General features: G+C 35.2%; 1 protein-coding gene across 1 annotated transcript in view; it reads right to left on the reverse strand.

The window, feature by feature from the left end:
* LOC107600145 (adenosine deaminase RNA specific B2 (inactive)) overlaps positions 1–17,500 on the reverse strand; it is a 188,631-nt gene that overhangs the window by 2,317 nt on the left and 168,814 nt on the right. Inside the window, exons 5-7 of the mRNA XM_016291948.1 lie at positions 10,683–10,851; positions 6,684–6,835; positions 5,110–5,278 (exon numbers count right to left, since the gene is read on the reverse strand). Coding sequence (XP_016147434.1) covers positions 5,110–5,278; positions 6,684–6,835; positions 10,683–10,851 — 490 coding nt within the window. The remainder of the gene's footprint in view (positions 1–5,109; positions 5,279–6,683; positions 6,836–10,682; positions 10,852–17,500) is intronic.

Consider the following 17,500-nt stretch of genomic DNA (forward strand, 5'->3'; position numbering starts at 1 on the left):
ATATCTTAATATTCTCTTTTTGGTCTATAAATGTTTAATTTTTCTGCTATGTATCTTATTTGTTTATTCATTTAATTGGTAACACTTTACAATAAAGTTCAATTTCTTAACATCAATTAACTACTTTAGTTAACATGAACTAACAATGAAAATCACTTTTAAAGAATTGATTTAATCTTAATGTCATTTTCAGCATTTACTTATGCATTATTAAAATCAAAAGCTATATCTGTTAATATTATTTAATGGACCTAACATGAACTAACAATGAACAGTTGTATTTTTATGAACTAATGATAACAAAGATGAATAAATACAGTAACAAATGAATTGTACATTGCAAATGAATGCATTAACTACTGATAACTACTGGGACATTATTGTAAAGTGTTACCAATTTATTTTATATTCTCACGATTTCTAATATTATTACTTACAAATTGTAGTCCGTTATTGATTCCAAATTGCATGCCAAAAATTGTAGTTAGTAATGTAATCCATTACATTACATATAATCAGACTATCTTTTTATTACTTTTAGATTTCCTTTGACCTAACTCATTTATCACATTGATTTAAATAGGATAATCTTCTTCCATATTGATATAAAAATACGAAGAGGTAGAAAATATATTCCATTCGTAGTTATTAACGGCATGAAGTGCATTAAACATTACATTACATCAAGGTTTCCCAAACTGGGGGTTGGAAATGAATGACAGGGCATTTGTGAGTTTAATGAAAAGCTAAAAAAAAAATCATAAAAAAATAAAATTAAAATGAATCATTTAAAAATAATTTTAAAATCAAATCAAATATATATTTTTAGTTTCTATTTTATTTTGTTTACCTGCATGTCATGTGACCATTAACCAACCTCTGAACATGCAAATGTGATAATTATTAAAATATTTATTTTAATATCTCAGGGGTAAAAGTTTGGGAATGCCTGCATTACATGTAAATAAGAAATAATGTGAATTTGTGCATTTTAATGTGTTTGAAAGACAAAAGCATTCAAAAGACATTGTAATAGATGGTTAAATAACCTACTGAGTGATAATTCAAATAAAAATGAATGTGTTCATCAGCAGTTGATGCAATGTTGAAACCCGAAATGATTTTTGTAAATCTTGTGCAGCCACCTGACTATTGACTGGCCTTTCTGTGAATGTCCACAAAACTGGAAGCCTTTATGAATATAAATAGTAGGCTATTTTAAAAGATGAAACAGTGGAATTAGGGAGAATCAATAAATTATGAATAATTTATTGCTATTGTGTGAATAATATGTAATCAATAAAAAAGTAGCTGTAGTACAAGTATTGTAAAATCTAATTACAAGTAATTACATTTTTGGAATCTGATTACATAATCCAGGTTACATGTAATCAGTTACTACCCAGCTCTGTGTGTATGTGTGTGTGTGTGTATGTATATATATATACTTTTGCCGAAAGCAAAATACTGATATAAAACATAAATACATAACAAATACCTGTAATAATACAAAAAAAAAAATCTTATGCCATACAAATATTTACTGGAAGGTAAATACAGATTAAAGAAAATGATTTTTTGCAATGTAATTGCAGTGAGGTCGCATTATCACAGAACAGCTTTCCTGCCGAATGGAGGCAGCGGAGGAGCGCGGGAGGGTGAGATGGAGGATAATGATGTGAGGTCAGGGAAGATGATGAAGGGATGAAAAAAATGAGTGTGACTAAGGATGAAAAACAGGGTGAGCTGGTTGAGGGCAGTGGAGATGAATGGAGTTGGTCTATAAGGGACTATAAGGACTTTAAACCTCTTTTCCAGCCTGCTCTTGATGGTGACCTTGAGTTGTGGGCTCAACAAAAGAGCGGGATAACTCAACGGGATATAAAATGGAAAAGGAGTGGCACACTCTGGATGCTCTATTTTGTCTTATTCTGTGTGTTTCTTCTAAAGTAATTACTTTAACCCTGCACGATGACCTAGCCAGATAGAATCAGACCCTTGTGGTCCTGGCCGATGCGAACTGATTGGTCAAATTAATGGCCCAGGGGAGAGAGCTTCACCTTAATGTGACTCTGTGTCGCTGTGCCCAGCCTAACACACACACATTACATGCAGGGCTGGGTGATTTACTGCTTTAAAAGATACTGGTAGGAATTTCTCAACTGGTATACATTTGAGTATTATGTCTATTACAATTGTGTAAAATGCTCCTTATTGGTGAAGAAAGCAAATGAAGAGCAGCTTGCTAAAAAAAAAAAAAAAAAAAACTGTGGGTATTGAAATGAGCATCTGCTAAGCCACACCCCCTTAGATACTGTTGCTATGCTCTGAGAAGCATTCGTACTATTGTGAATCAGACAAAAACATGCACAAATCACATTACACTGCAAAATCAAAGGACAAAATATGAAATTATATATTGCATAAAGAAAATAGAGACTTAAAATAAAAAAATATATTTGCAATGTGACAATTAACTATGAAAACCCTAAACAACTGATACTGCATGATGCAGCATCATAGCCTTTGTTGAACTGCCTTTAATTTAGGCAAAATAAATAAACAATTAAATAAATACAGTATTACAGTAATGAGAAATACCACAGAGAACATTAGCAATTACAAAATAAATGTAAAAACAGAATTTAAGGCAATAATGTACTTATTGTCATGAAAATAATGCAAGAAAGTAAAAAATTATAATAATCTGAATGGATCTAACACCAACTTTGCAAATGCAAAACACAGTTTCTTATTTAAATTATTTTAGTTCAAATGACATTTTGAGAATATAAACTCCATATTAACCTTAAATCCATGACATTACCTGATTATAGGCTTGACTTCTGTTTACATGTCTGTAACAGTTCAAGTAATCAGAAACGTTCACAATCACACTTCTCAGGTTGTCAGAACTCACATAAACAAACAGATGACGACTGATGGTAGTAATTAAATCAAGCATATGGCAGCCAGCTCAAACACAGCTGTGTGTGTGTGTGTGTGTGTGTGTGTGTGTGTGTGTGTGTGTGTGTGTGTGTGTGTGATCTCGGGGCAGTGCGATTCACACATTCATACAGGGTGTGGATTGAGTGTCAACGAGACAGAAGTGTGAAAGCGACACAATGTCTGAAACTGAAGTAATCTCACTCTCTAGACGAAATGCCTTGGCAAATATCCATTCGCTCACATCACCTGTTTCACTATCCGTAGTGTCATTCTGATGTCCAGGAAAGCTCTGAGGGGCCTTAAGATCATGTAGAGTGAGACTTGATTAAAATATGACTAAATGTCTCAGGAGAGAGACAGAAATAATGATGAAACTGCATATATACCGGTGCATCTCAATAAGTTAGAATGTCGTGGAAAAGTTAATTTATTTAATTTAATTTTTTTTTTAAATTCAATGCACTGAAGTAGTTTAAGTCTTTGGTTCTTTTAATTGTGATGATTTTGGCTCACATTTAACAAAAACCCACCAATTCACTATCTCAACAAATTAGAATATGGTGACATGCCAATCAGCTAATCAACTCAAAACACCTGCAAAGGTTTCCTGAGCCTTCAAAATGGTCTCTCAGTTTGGTTCACTAGGCTACACAAGCATGGGGAACCTTTTTTTTTCTTTTCTTTTTTTTTTTACAATATATAATACATTTATAAATTATAACTTTATCATTTATAATACTTTTATTCAGCAAGGATGTATTGAATTCAATAAGTAAAGATTTATAAATGTTACAAAAGATTTCGATTTCAAATCAATTCTGTTCTTCTGAACTTTATATATACAGTAAAATTTCTTGAAATAAAAAAGGTTTCCACAAAAATATAAAGCAGCACAATTGTTTTCAACATTGATAATTATCAATATAACTATTTCTAGAGCATCAAATCAACATATTAGAATGATTTCTGAAGGATCATGTGACTGAAGACTGGAGTAATGATGCTGAAAATTCAGCTTTGCATCACAGAAATAAATTACATTTTGCAATATATTCAAATAGAAAACAGTTATTCAAAAGTGAAATAATACTTCACAATATTACTGTTTTTACTGTATTTTTGATGAAATAAATGCAGCCTTGGTGAGCATAAGAGATTTTTGAACGGAATATATATATATATATATATATATACACACACATACAGGTATGTATTTAAAAAAAGTACACTAATTCATACACATTATAGAAAGAAATTATAATATCAATTTTGATATCAATTTTGATCCCTACTACTAAAAACAAAACAAAAACAAAGCTACAGTCTTAGATACATAAAAAATATAGAATGCTCATGAGAACAGATTACCACGGTGACGTGTCCCATACAGAAGGTAATTATTGCAGGATTATCAATCAAAGCACAGGCGTCGTAATAAGACAATAATGATGATCATTCCAGTCCCAAACACCATCGGTTTGGATATCGCTCTTCTTCAAGGCAAATGTCATGCCAACCTTTCCCTCGGCCATTAGAATGGCGTATAAAAGTCGCCCTATTTAAACGAAGCTAACTCATCTCATAAAAACTAATCCTCTAATAAAGGTAAACCTTAAGTCAATACACTGTCCAGCACTTCACAAATCACACTTCAGGGATGGTCAGTCTGCTCTCTTGAGGAAAAAATAAAAATACAAACATATCATAAAGGATCAAAATTGAATGATCTGAACTTAAACGTTTGCTACATACTGTAGAAAGAGGTCCAGTCTGTTCCAATTCAAAACACTTTATTTCAGACCATCAACTCTATCATCTCAGACTGGAATCAGACCTTTCATTTACTGTCTTCTCACAGCAGGAACGTCCAGAGACACAAAGCTGAGACATGTTTAATTACTGTCTTTTCTTTGTACAGAAGTTCTAGAGCAGGGATCCTCAAATCTGGCCCACGAGATCCACTTTCCTGCAGAGTTTAGCTCTATCCCTAATCAAACACACCTGAGCATGCTAATCAGTGTCTTCAGGATCATTAGAAAATCACAGGTAGCCGAGTTTGATCAGGGTTGGAGCTAAACTCTGCAGCGCATGGGACCTCCAGGGCAAGATTTGAGGAACCCTGTTCTAGAGTGACCGTTGAACTGTGTTTTTGATACTGACCTGGAAATCTTGTCTGTGCATGACATGGTGATGAGACGTTCTCCTTGAAGGACTCCGTCCCACGTCTGAACGGGACCTGTGGTCTTCACGGGCAGCGTACCCTCCCCCGATTCAATCTTTGTCCGAAGGTGGCTGTGAAACTTCTTCACCAAGTGTCTGTTGCTGTGCACTGCGGGGAAATCCGAAAAAAGTGTTGACATGATGCTCAATCTATTCATTTATTAAATGTATTATTTTATCATCAAATGTATTTCTTTATTTTTTTTTGTAAATCTAACAAATCCATTTGGGATTGAGGTATGTACTGTAGTTGGATAAAACAAAACAAAAAAATCTATTTTTCCATCTATTATTACGGATGTGGTAAAATTGGAATACTATTGGAGGAGAAAAGTGTAATGCTTGTTATAAATTGTTTACTCCTTATGTTGAAATTCACAATGTCAAATTCACAAACGTAAAATGTTAAAAACAGCACCCCAATTTAAATGAATAGTTCACCCCAATTTTTATTTCTTTGTTTATTTGTTCTGGAGAAAGCAATATTATGTATATTATATATAGAAATATGCAGCTTTTGGCTTCACAAGACATTAACTGATGGTCTGGAGTGGTGTGGATTACTTGTGGATTATTGTGATGTTTTTATCAGCTGTTTGGACTCTCATTCTGACGGCACCCATTCACTGATGAGCAAGTGATCTAATGATACATTTCTCCATATCTCAAACAAACTTTTCTATATCTTGGACGGCTTGAGGCTGAGTACATTTTCAGCAAATTTTCATTTAACTATAAATCAATTTGGTGTTTGCAAACAGTGATGACGTTTTTTGTGGGCGGAGCCTATCTGGTGGCAGAAAATGACAGTTTTAAAGTAGCGGTCTATGGAAGCCATGAAATAAAATAATTTTAAGGTAAATATTTCAAAATTCTGACTTTTTTCTCGCTACTACTCTCGTCATTCACTCTTTCCCCCTCAGTTCAGAATCATGAGTTTATAATCCCACACTTCTGGCTTTTTTTTTTTTTTTCTCAAAATTGACAAACTTACAAAATTGTTAAATTAAGAGTTAAATTAAGTTATAAAGTCCGAACTAGGAGATAAACTTGCAGTGCAAGTGATGTAACTGTGACGTCTACTCCAAATTGGGCTATTCCTTTAATGTTATTAAAAAGGATCTAGAGTTCTTAAAAATGACGAAAAATTTCAGTATAAAGCTAAGAAATCACATGATTTGTTTAACCATTATGGTTCTGTTTAACTCCCTACCATTTATGAGTATATGACTTATTTCCGTGTGATTTATATTTTCCACATGTTTGCCAACAAATAACTGAACTTGACTGCACTCACAAGTATTTAAGGTGCAAGGAAAATATGTTGCACCACATGACATTTTTAGTCATTAAATGTATTTTTTTTTCTTAAAGTTTGGATTAAGTTATAAAACCCCCTGAAACCGAACTTGACACATATAGTATGTAGCATTTGGACACTTTAAAAAGTCTGTATTAGACACATAATATAGAAGCAAGCAGAAGAGATGATACAGACAAGCGAAGAGTCTTACAATCGGAGGTGATTTCATAGGGCGAGTTGACACGGGCGTCCCCGCAGGGCGACGTACTGATGTACATGTGGAAGAGGACGTTCTCTCGGAGTCTCAAACAGGAATCTTTGTGCCGTACGAAGATCGATTGCTCCCAGTCCTCTTTCCTTTTGCTTCAGAGTGATCACAGACCGCAGGCGGGAAGAGAGAACAGAAAAGGGAGACATGAGAAACAACCACATCTGAAAGCGTTCGGCGCTCACATCCCGGGCTAATAATGGGCCGAGGACACAAAGGAGACAAATATTGGCCTTCCCGCGACCAAGGCTAGTTCCATCACTGTCACCTTCCCCTCTCGCGCGCTCCTTCTCTCTCTGGTGCACAATCTCAAATCACTACTCTGCCAGAACAAGGCGAATACAAATGACCGAGACAACAGCGAGCTGTAATTCTTTAACCCAGATGATCTGTAGCTAGTCAGCTGTAGGGAGGACACGACGTTTCCTGCAGAGCCGCCCCACTTTTACACATATCATCGTAATTAGCACTAACGCCTCACTGTGATATCTTACAAAAGACGTTTCGGAATAGTGCACGATGTGAACGTTGCACGGGGAGCGCATTACATACGCAAACATCATCGTCGCTAATTGGCACCTAAGCTGTGCTAATTACGCAAATGACCTCCGATGTCATGGGTGGAGTCGCGCTGCTCCAGATCTGTCTACTGAGGAAGGTGCTGATGGTATTTTATTTGCCGAACATAATGACTTATCTTCCAAACTAGACTCCAGACTCAGCCAAACGGGCCCATTTAGTTGCAGATAATGCACCCTGGGAAGACGCATATGCAAATATGACATTACAGGAGGCTTTTCTATGCAGCAATCTGCTGCAACGAGGAAGACATTTAGAGTGTGCCGCACAGTGATACCTCCAACACCACACCAGACTCAAATGATAATGTGCTTTCGCAATGAACGAAACTCCTTTGTTGGGTGTGAAATGTGCTTCACTGAGAAACTGTGTTGTTTGCTTAAAGCTCTAAGGGAGTTTTCAGGTTCAATATGACATGCTGTTGATTAGAGCAGAAAATAATTTCAACTCGGTGTGAAAAAATGAGCAAATATCTTGTTTACACTAATGCACTTACTATGGAAGTTAATGGGTTAAAGATTAACTTGCTGTGGAAGCCCACCCAAATAAGAAAAAGGTAATTGTGACCCTATATCTTACAATAATGACTAGATTTTTTGTAATTGTGACTTTATATCTCCTAATTGTGACTTTATATTAGTGGCGTTCCGTCCATATAAGCTGCGAACGCTCCGCATACCCAGGCCATTTGAGAGAATAAGTTCACGGGATAATTCATATAAACATGATTATAAGTTGATCCCTTGTCATTTGAAATGTAACTTAAAGCCTAAAGAGTTAGGAATAAGTACGTACAATGATTTGTTTGCCAAACGGCAGTAATCTTCTTTAAATCTACCACTTGCGGTTGCTTCTGGGATTCTCTGCAGCTTTCTCGCCTCCGCTCTGTTGCTACGAGTCGTCAGGATTGTAGCGCGTTCTCAGTGGTTTGCTGGTCTGTGGCTGATTTCATGCGCGAGGTAAGCTGTCCGCAAAGCACTCACTCAAGCAGAAAAATGTGCTGTTGCTGTCAGATCTCGACTGCCGAAAATCGCATTGTGTTTGATGCAAAACCAACTCGACTAAATCAAAAGAAAAAAAAACACTGTAACTGTATATTTTTGTTTTCTCAAGCAAAGCAAATTTTAAAAGTCCACTGAAAACATATCTTCTAACATTTTTGGTCATAGACAACGTATGTTGAAGATATACATTATTGTCAACGTTATTGCCTAAGCGGTAAATTAATTTTTCTTTAATTTATGTTTAGAAAACATAATATATTGTATATAGTATATGGGCTATATACAATTTTAATAATAACACAAATCATATTGTTCCCTTTGTTTTGCGTATGCTCGTGTAGCTTACAGTTAAAGTCCTTCTCTGATTTTATTCAACGTTACTTTGCAATATTTTAAATATTTTTGGGGGTATTTTGCATGGTCTGTTATTGGAGTAGTATCACCCGGGTGGGAGTTTTAACTCCTATTCACTGCGAATAAAAAAATTATTTAGCAGATGCAGAGACATACAGACCGGGGGAATCTCCCCACCCTCTGATTACGTATCATAACGTAACTCCGTGTAAACGTTATTTGGCGGTTTTTACTTGGAAAACCAGCTATATTTTTCTTGCATTTGAATAATGGATAAACTTGAAACGATAGAAGAAGGATTTGAGATGAATTTCATTTACAAATAAGGTAGGAAATGTGCATACTTTTAAATCGACACCTGCCACGGTTTCTCTTAGCTATTTGTCATCTGTGATCCCTTTTGAGTGTCCTAAAAGCCTAAAAAGTCACCGCTCACCACTGCTTTATAAATCGTTTTGTTTCTCTTAATTGCAACTTTACATTCTCTTAGCTATTTGTCATCTGTGATCCCTTTTGAGTGTCCTAAAAGCCTAAAAAGTCACCGCTCACCACTGCTTTATAAATCGTTTTGTTTCTCTTAATTGCAACTTTACATCTCACAATGTGGCTTTTGTTACAATGTTACTTTAGATCGCACAATTGTGTCATTATAACTCTAATAATATCACTTTATATCTCGCAATGCGACTTTAAATCTCAAAACTGTGATTGTTTCTCGAAATTGCAACTTCACGACTCACAATGTCACTTTAAACACGATGTTACTTAATATCTCACAAATGTGAATTCATTAATATAATTTTATATATCTGCGTGTGACTTTAAATCTTCTAACTTTATATCTCCCAATTGTCACTTTATATATATATATATATATATATATATAGGATCAAACTGAAAAAAGTACACCCCTCACCACCACTGCTTTATAAATCGTTTTGTTTCTCTTAATTGCAACTTTACATCTCACAATGTGGCTTTTGTTACAATGTTACTTTATATCGCACAATTGTGTCATTATAACTCTAATAATATCACTTTATATCTCGCAATGCGACTTTAAATCTCAAAACTGTGATTGTTTCTCGAAATTGCAACTTCACGACTCACAATGTCACTTTAAACACGATGTTACTTAATATCTCACAAATGTGAATTCATTAATATAATTTTATATATCTGCGTGTGACTTTAAATCTTCTAACTTTATATCTCCCAATTGTCACTTTATATATATATATATATATATATATATAGGATCAAACTGAAAAAAAAGGATCAATGAAAGAAAGAAAAAAAAAATATATATATTTTTTTAATCCTTTTCAGTAGGACTTAAGTATGTCTTTATATATAATTTCTTAATTACTTCAAGGTAGCATTTTTTTTTTTGTGCAGAAAAAAAGTGTTATAGCAAAAAATACAAGCTGCACATTTCTACTTGTCTTCCAATGTAAGTGCATTACCATGAATGAGATTTCGCTTCTTTTTACAAACCGATAGACAAGTTGAAGTTGTTTTCTGTGATATTTGAACATGCTTCACATGCTTACAGAGTTGAACTAAACCCGGAATATTCCTTTAATGTGTTTTAGGCAAACTTAATGCATCATAATAAATCACTTCATTTGTGCATCTATACATCATACTGTTCTCTTGCATGCAGCTTCTTTTCATTCCTCATGTCATTTTTTAATGCTGTTTCTTTGAAAAGTACAATCTATTTTGCTTCGTGCATCATAATTTAGCAATTTGCACAGTGAAGCTACTGTATTTTGTGCGTGTGTGTGTGTGTTGGGTTTATTCAGCTTGCATTGGGTACAAGTTTGTCTTCAGAAGTTAGCTAAATCTGACAAACCCTCCCATTGGGAGCATCCTCACAAGGACAAAATCACTCATAAATAAAAGAAGTGTTTTCTTTACGGCATAGGGGTAGGGTTTGGGTTAGTGCTAATAATTATGTAGACTTTGTATAAATAGTCAAATGTAAATGTGTGTCATTTACCTGAGGTGTAACTCTAGTTGAGAGTACAGGAAGCGCAGCAGGGCTCGTCTGGTTGTGATTTCAGAGTGACAATCGTTGACCGCCAGACCCTGGTCACTGATATATTCTCCATTAATGCATTTAGTGCCGGTCGATAGCGCCACCACTTGGGCCTGTCTCAGATCCAGACCTGATGAGCAGAAACACACAAACACATATGACAGCTTCATAATATTGAATCAGACAGCAAACATAGGCCCGTTCACACCAAGAACGATAGATAACTATAGCGATAACTATATTAGCGTCCACACCACTGAAAGATAATATTCTGTTTATTATAAGCGCACACAGCAGTTTTGTCATCTGACACTTTAAATGCACAAGCCAGTTAATGAAGGATGGATTCTGATTGGCTGTCAATGTTTTGAAAAAAATGAAAAAAAAGTGATTCCATTCTAGATCGTTATGGTGTGAACTTCCAGAATTTAAATGATTATTAAAGCTTGTTTATCGTTATCATTCTTGGTGTGAACAGGCCTAGTGTTGTCCTAAATTTAACATGTGAAGAACCATTAGCCAGTCATAACAGAGGTCATTTATGTACAGATGTCTTAAAAGTAAACGGTTTCAATAAATAAATAAAAAATTGTAAATAAAACAAAGATTACTGGAGCAAATTTGACAAGAAAATGTTATTTCAATCTGTCTACTTCGTAATTATTTGTGAAATTTATTAGCAATTTCTGAGAGAAAATCAATTCTAAGAGGCACTAAAGTTTGGGGTTAGGAATTTTTTAAAACATTTTTTGCATTAAATTAATCAAAAGTGAGAGTAAAGATATTTATAATGTTACAAAAGATGTACTTTTGAACTTTTTATTTATTAAAGAAAAAATGTAATGTATTCCACAGAAAAATTAAGCAGCACAACTGTTTTCAATACTGATAATAATAAAGGTTCTGCATCAAATCAACATCAAATCAGCATATTATAATGATTTCTGAAGATCATGTGACACTGAAGACTGGAGTAATGATGCTGAAAATACAGCTTTGATCCCAGGAATAAATTCAAATTTTATAAAATATTTAAATCAAAAACAGTTTTTTTTACTGTATTCTGTATTTATATCGGCCAAGCATTCGTCATCTGTATGTGTATACTTGCATCAAGGCTTCAGGGACAGAGAGAAAATGAAAAAATGATCATGTAAAACCAAATTGTAACCATTTTTGGTGGAAGAAAAATACAAAAAAATTGAATATGTATGATGTAACTTAAAAAAAAAAAGCAGCATGCACAAGGTTTTTATCAAGACAGATACAACTATACATTCTGCTGTAGTCCACAATAAAAGCTGTTCTTTGCTGATGTTCTTTACACAAGGACGAGTAACTCCTAACTTGCTGCGGCCGCGCTGGTCATCAGTGCACAAAGCTTTTCTGTGACATTTTCATCAGCCACAGCGAGACGAAACCCACAACTCCGGCACAAAGCATCTCCACCTGCCACGACCCACTGTACCTGTCTCACAGCTGCTCGGCCACGATACGGCCCCGGTAGGAGGACAGAGGCTTTGCTGGGATTTCTGCACTGAGAACAGCTCAAGCGTGTGAGCGGATGTCTCAGCAAGCTTAACCATAAAGCTCTATGTGCTGGAAAAAATATATATATCTCCCCATCGCTTCAAAAATTTAGTGTTCACTGCCTCATGTAGACCTGCAGGCTAGAGGCAACATATGAGCTTTTATCAGTCGGGGCCCAGACGGAATTGCACGCCGTGGCCCGGCCACCACCAGCGCGGCTGGCTGGCAATAACAATAATAAAAACTAATATTGAGGTGGGGTTAAAGGCATAGCCTTTGAAATCCATTCTTCCACCTTTCATTGCTTGCTGAACCAAGAGAGAGAGAGAGAGAGACGAGAGATCGTGAGAAGAGGAGAAATAGATGAAACTCGAGTCAGAAAAAGAGAGACTGGGTCTTACGGAACCATAAGTCCAGATTGAAGTCAATAGCTCATTTTTTCATACTTGTTGAAATGAGGTTTACTGGACGTTTTAACTGTGAAACACTGCGTGCATTCATATAAACTGTGAGTTTAAAAGGTTATTTCATTCATAAACTCATATTCTGTCAAGCATTTATTCAACCTCACGGCATTCCAAGGACATATGCCTTACTTTCTTCTGGAAAACAACAAAAAAAGAGAACTTTAGCAGAGTGTCCATGAGCTCGGGGATGTCGAGCAAAAAGAAAGAAAGAAAACAGCCATATAAAACACCATATATATTTCTTAAACTGTGAATACACGGGAGGTTTTAAATCTATTTTTCAAGTTTTTTTTAATCATAAATATCGAATATCATAAATAATTTCAGAATTGCACCACCCTGTCTTGTCATAAAAAGGTCAAATGATCTGCTATTTTAAGAGACTTATTGGCCTTTTTGATATCACTTCCTGTATTATTTATTATGTTTGTTTCTGAATGCAAATTATAACGCAAGATTTACACATATCACAATTCAAAAGCTTGTAATCAGATTTTTTAAGAAGTTAATTTTATTCAGCAAGGATGCATTTAACTGATCAAAAGTGACAGTAAAGACGTCTATGATATTATAAAAGATTTCTATTTCAAATAAATGCTGTTCTTTTAAACTTATTTTTCATCAAAATATACAATAAAATAAAATATAAAAAACAAAAATATGAAGCAGCACAACTGTTTTCAACAATGATAATAATCAGAAATGTCTCTTGAGCATCAAATCAGCATATTAGAATGATTTCTGAAGATCATGTGACACTGAAGACTGGAGTAATGATGCTGAAAATACAGCTTTATTGAATGATATAAATATGTAATCAATTACAAAATATAAAAAATGTGTTTTATTTGTCATTTTTATAACATTCTTCAAAATATCTCCTTGCTGACAGAATTTTCATTTGCATGAGAACACATTCCTGATAAATAAAGCATTACAGCATATTTTTGACAATAATGACAGCATTATTGTTGCATGTAACATGCAGAGAGGGAAAAGAGATTCCCGGTACTCCAGGAAAAATAAATCCTTGTGGAATGCAATGCAGCTGCCCAGCACAAAACCATCACAGTGAGTTATGGTCTTCTTTTCGCACACCATTATATGAACTCAAACGTCCCAAATGTTCCTCTGAAGACAAATGCCAGCTGGTTCTGCTTCAGTCTCCACCTGCCTTACCTGATCTATCCCAGCATGCACTGGTACAGTGCACAGCAGCCCAGGTTTTGTGTTCAGGCACCTTTATTCAACAATCCCCAAAAGCAAAAACACTTTAGAAAAATATGTAAGTTAAAAGGCCCCAACCACCTCACCCTCCCAGCCTGTTCTCTCCATGCTGTTCCATTTAATGATAGTTTAGATCAATCTGGCGATGGCAGAGAGAAAGAAAAGAGAGTGTGTAGTAACTTCTCTCTGTATCGGCATGAAATTGTTGTAAAGGCTCTTCTCTCGGTGTGAGGGGGTGGTGAGGCCTGTGGGCACTGCTGCTTTTAGAAGAGCAATAATCATCAACATCTCTGAGAAAGCACATTGTGCCAGTGAGGTGGGTACAAAGGCAAACACCCTGGATGTGAACATGACTGCCGTTCTCTCTACCCTTCAGCAGACCGCTGTGTAAAGGACAGGAAAGAGAACATCACAGTATCAAAGGCATGTGTGCGAAAAGACACGCACTACAGGAACTCACAGCACGCTATACATGCTTTAAAAATAGTTCACCAAAAAAAAAAAAACACTTGCTGAACATTTACTCACCCTCAGACCAACCGAAATTGAATTTGTTTCTTCATCGGAACAGATTTGGAGAAATGTAGCATTGCATCACTTGCTCACCAATGGATCCTCGGCAGTGAATGGGTGCCGTCAGAATGAGAGTCCAAACAGCTGATAAAAACCACAATAATCCACAAGTAATCCACACCACTACAACCCATCAGTTAGTGTCTTGTGAAGCGAAAAGCTGCAAGTTTGTAAGGACCAAATCCATCAATAAGACATTTTTAACTTCAAACCATTGAAATAAGAGTTCCCTATCCATAACATTGCATTCTCTAGTGAAAAAGTCATCTCATTTGAATCAGGAGAGAAAGAAGCACAGATGAGGTATCATTTACAAGCTAAAACAGTTCTAAACAAATATTTAGGTGATTTTTGATGTGAGAAGACTTTTTGTTTTACTGGAGGAAGTGTTATTATGGATTATGGACTCATATTTTGGCAGGAAGTGACAGTTTAGACAGGTAAAAACATCTTAAACATCTTTAAAAAATATGCAGCTTTTCACTTCACAAGACATTAATTGATGGTCTGGAGTGGTGTGGATTACTTGTGGATTATTGTGAGGTTTTTATCAGCTGTTTGGACTCTCATTCTGACGGCACCCATTCACTGCAGAGCATCCATTGGTGAACAAGTGATGTAATGCTACATGTCTCCAAATCTGACGAAGAAACTAACTCATCTGCATCTTGGATAGCCTGATGAGTACATTTTACATTTAATTTTTTTTAAATTTAGGTCAGAAAAATATTTTTTTTTCTTTTTAAACGTGACAGTTTATTGAACCTTTAGACAACATATTCCCCCCAAAAAGTTTTTTTTTCATATTTGAGGCATAAGTCTTTTATGTAGAATGAGCTCATAATCAAGGAGATAAAATCATTATATATATATATATATATATATATATATATATATATAATATGTCCAAAGAGTAAGATTAAATTCTGATAACTTGCAATGTAAATGAGTGAGATCTTTATGGCAGAATAGCAGACTACATAAAATAGTGAACTTGATATATGAAAAAAGCAACAAGAATTCTTGTAATAGCAACAGGCAACACGATTCTTATAATTTAACAAAAATACAGACGCAGAGGCAAGACTACAACAGACACTGCTTTACTGTCATGAGACTCCACACCAGATTGTACCTCTTCGTGGAAAGTGGCGTATTCAGTGCAGTATTCAGTAAGTGGTGAGTGAGTATTCCACTGTGAACACAGCCACTGTCTGTGCAAGACACTATTAAACAAAGTGACGTGACATGTGGCCAAGTATGGTGACCCATACTAGGAATTAGTGCTCTGCATTTACCCATCCAAAGTGCACACACACAGCAGTGAACACACACACACACACACCGTGAACACACACCCGGAGCAGTGGGCAGCCATTTATGCTGCGGCGCCCGGGGAGCAGTTGGGGGTTCGGTGCCTTGCTCAAGTGCACCTCAGTCGTGGTATTGAAGGTGGGAGAGAGCGCTGTACATTCACTCCCCCCACCTACAATCCCTGCCGGTACGAGACTCAAACCCGCAACCTTTGGGTTACGAGTCCGACTCTCTAACCATTAGGCCACGACTTCCCCTTAATCAGCACATGGGTCACTCTAGCGGAGGTCTGACAGGGGAAAACCCATATACTGATATGAGTTTAATAAGCATTGTTAGCCCCGCATTTCCTAAATGAGTTTTGTTTCACAAAACAAGGAAAGAATGCAGTTCATGAGCTCCTTTATGAGCCATCAAATCATAAGGAATCATTAGTTGGGGTTTTATGCATCCTCTGCTTTGGGAGGTCTAGGAAAGGCCATATTGGATTGGCTAGAAAGGACACTGTATTTTGGTAAAAAAAATTAAAATACAGAAAGCGATTATTTATGAAAATTGATGAATTTGCATGAAACTTATTTTCTTCAGGGGTAAAGCAAATGGCCGAGGTCATCGTCTACCAAGTCATTTGCATGCCATTAGGAACAAAGAGGCTCATGAATTGATCCTTTACAAGTTACTCTTGCATGATAACATGTTTGAATATTAAATAAGGTCAAAACGGTGCACATCATCACCATTACAAACTATTTTCCAGAGATATGAAATGGAAACCTTTGAGCAAATATTGCATGCTTATATAAAATGATATGCTTAGAGAATGAGCTTTATCTACAAAAAGACACTAAATAAGTATTATCATTGTCAAATATAGAATCTGATTTTCTCCCTCATTTTAATTCAAATTTTAGTTAGTTTTAGTAATTTTGTTGTGCTTTTGTATATATATATATATATATATATATATATATAATTTTTATCACAGTTTTTGTTTTATTTTAGTATATCAATTTAAACTTAATTAAAATGAGAAATGCACAAATTCATTATATTTATTTGACTTAATTTCAGTTATTATTTATTTCAAGTAAGGAAACTGGAAAATGTTAATGCTTTTAGATAATTATAGTTAAGTTAATTATAATTCATTATAATATCCTTGTTGTGGACTACAAAAAAAAAGAACCATCACTTGTGTTCAAAACTTAAACTTAAAAATGGTTTCAAGTTAAAAGAGTAAGTGCTTGCCTTGAAATTTTAAGTTTAGTCAACTCAAATATCCAAGTAGTCCCTTAGTACAATTTAATATTTCAAGTTGACTAAACTTGACATTTTAAAGCAGCACAAACACTTACTTTGTTACCTTTTTTTTTTTTTTTGCATTGAACTGTTAAAAAAGTTGTAATTTAAAGTTGTAAAAGTTGCATTTACATGAACATCTAGGAAAAGCACTGTGATTTATGAATTGGCAAATGCTGACCAGGGAGTAACATATTGTTGTATACATAACTATAACCTAATTTTAAGAATATAACCTTTCAGAACCTTGGTTGAGATTAATATGCATTTTTTTCACCACTGGAAATGTTTTTCTTTCCACTCCCAAACTGCTCTAAACACAATCATCTGTTCTCCAAATGGAAGTAGACACGTCTGGTTCCCTTAACC

Source organism: Sinocyclocheilus grahami, unplaced genomic scaffold (assembly GCF_001515645.1).
Source record: "Sinocyclocheilus grahami isolate Dianchi unplaced genomic scaffold, SAMN03320097.WGS_v1.1 scaffold279.1, whole genome shotgun sequence".
In the NCBI taxonomy this organism is placed as follows: Eukaryota; Metazoa; Chordata; class Actinopteri; order Cypriniformes; family Cyprinidae; genus Sinocyclocheilus; species Sinocyclocheilus grahami.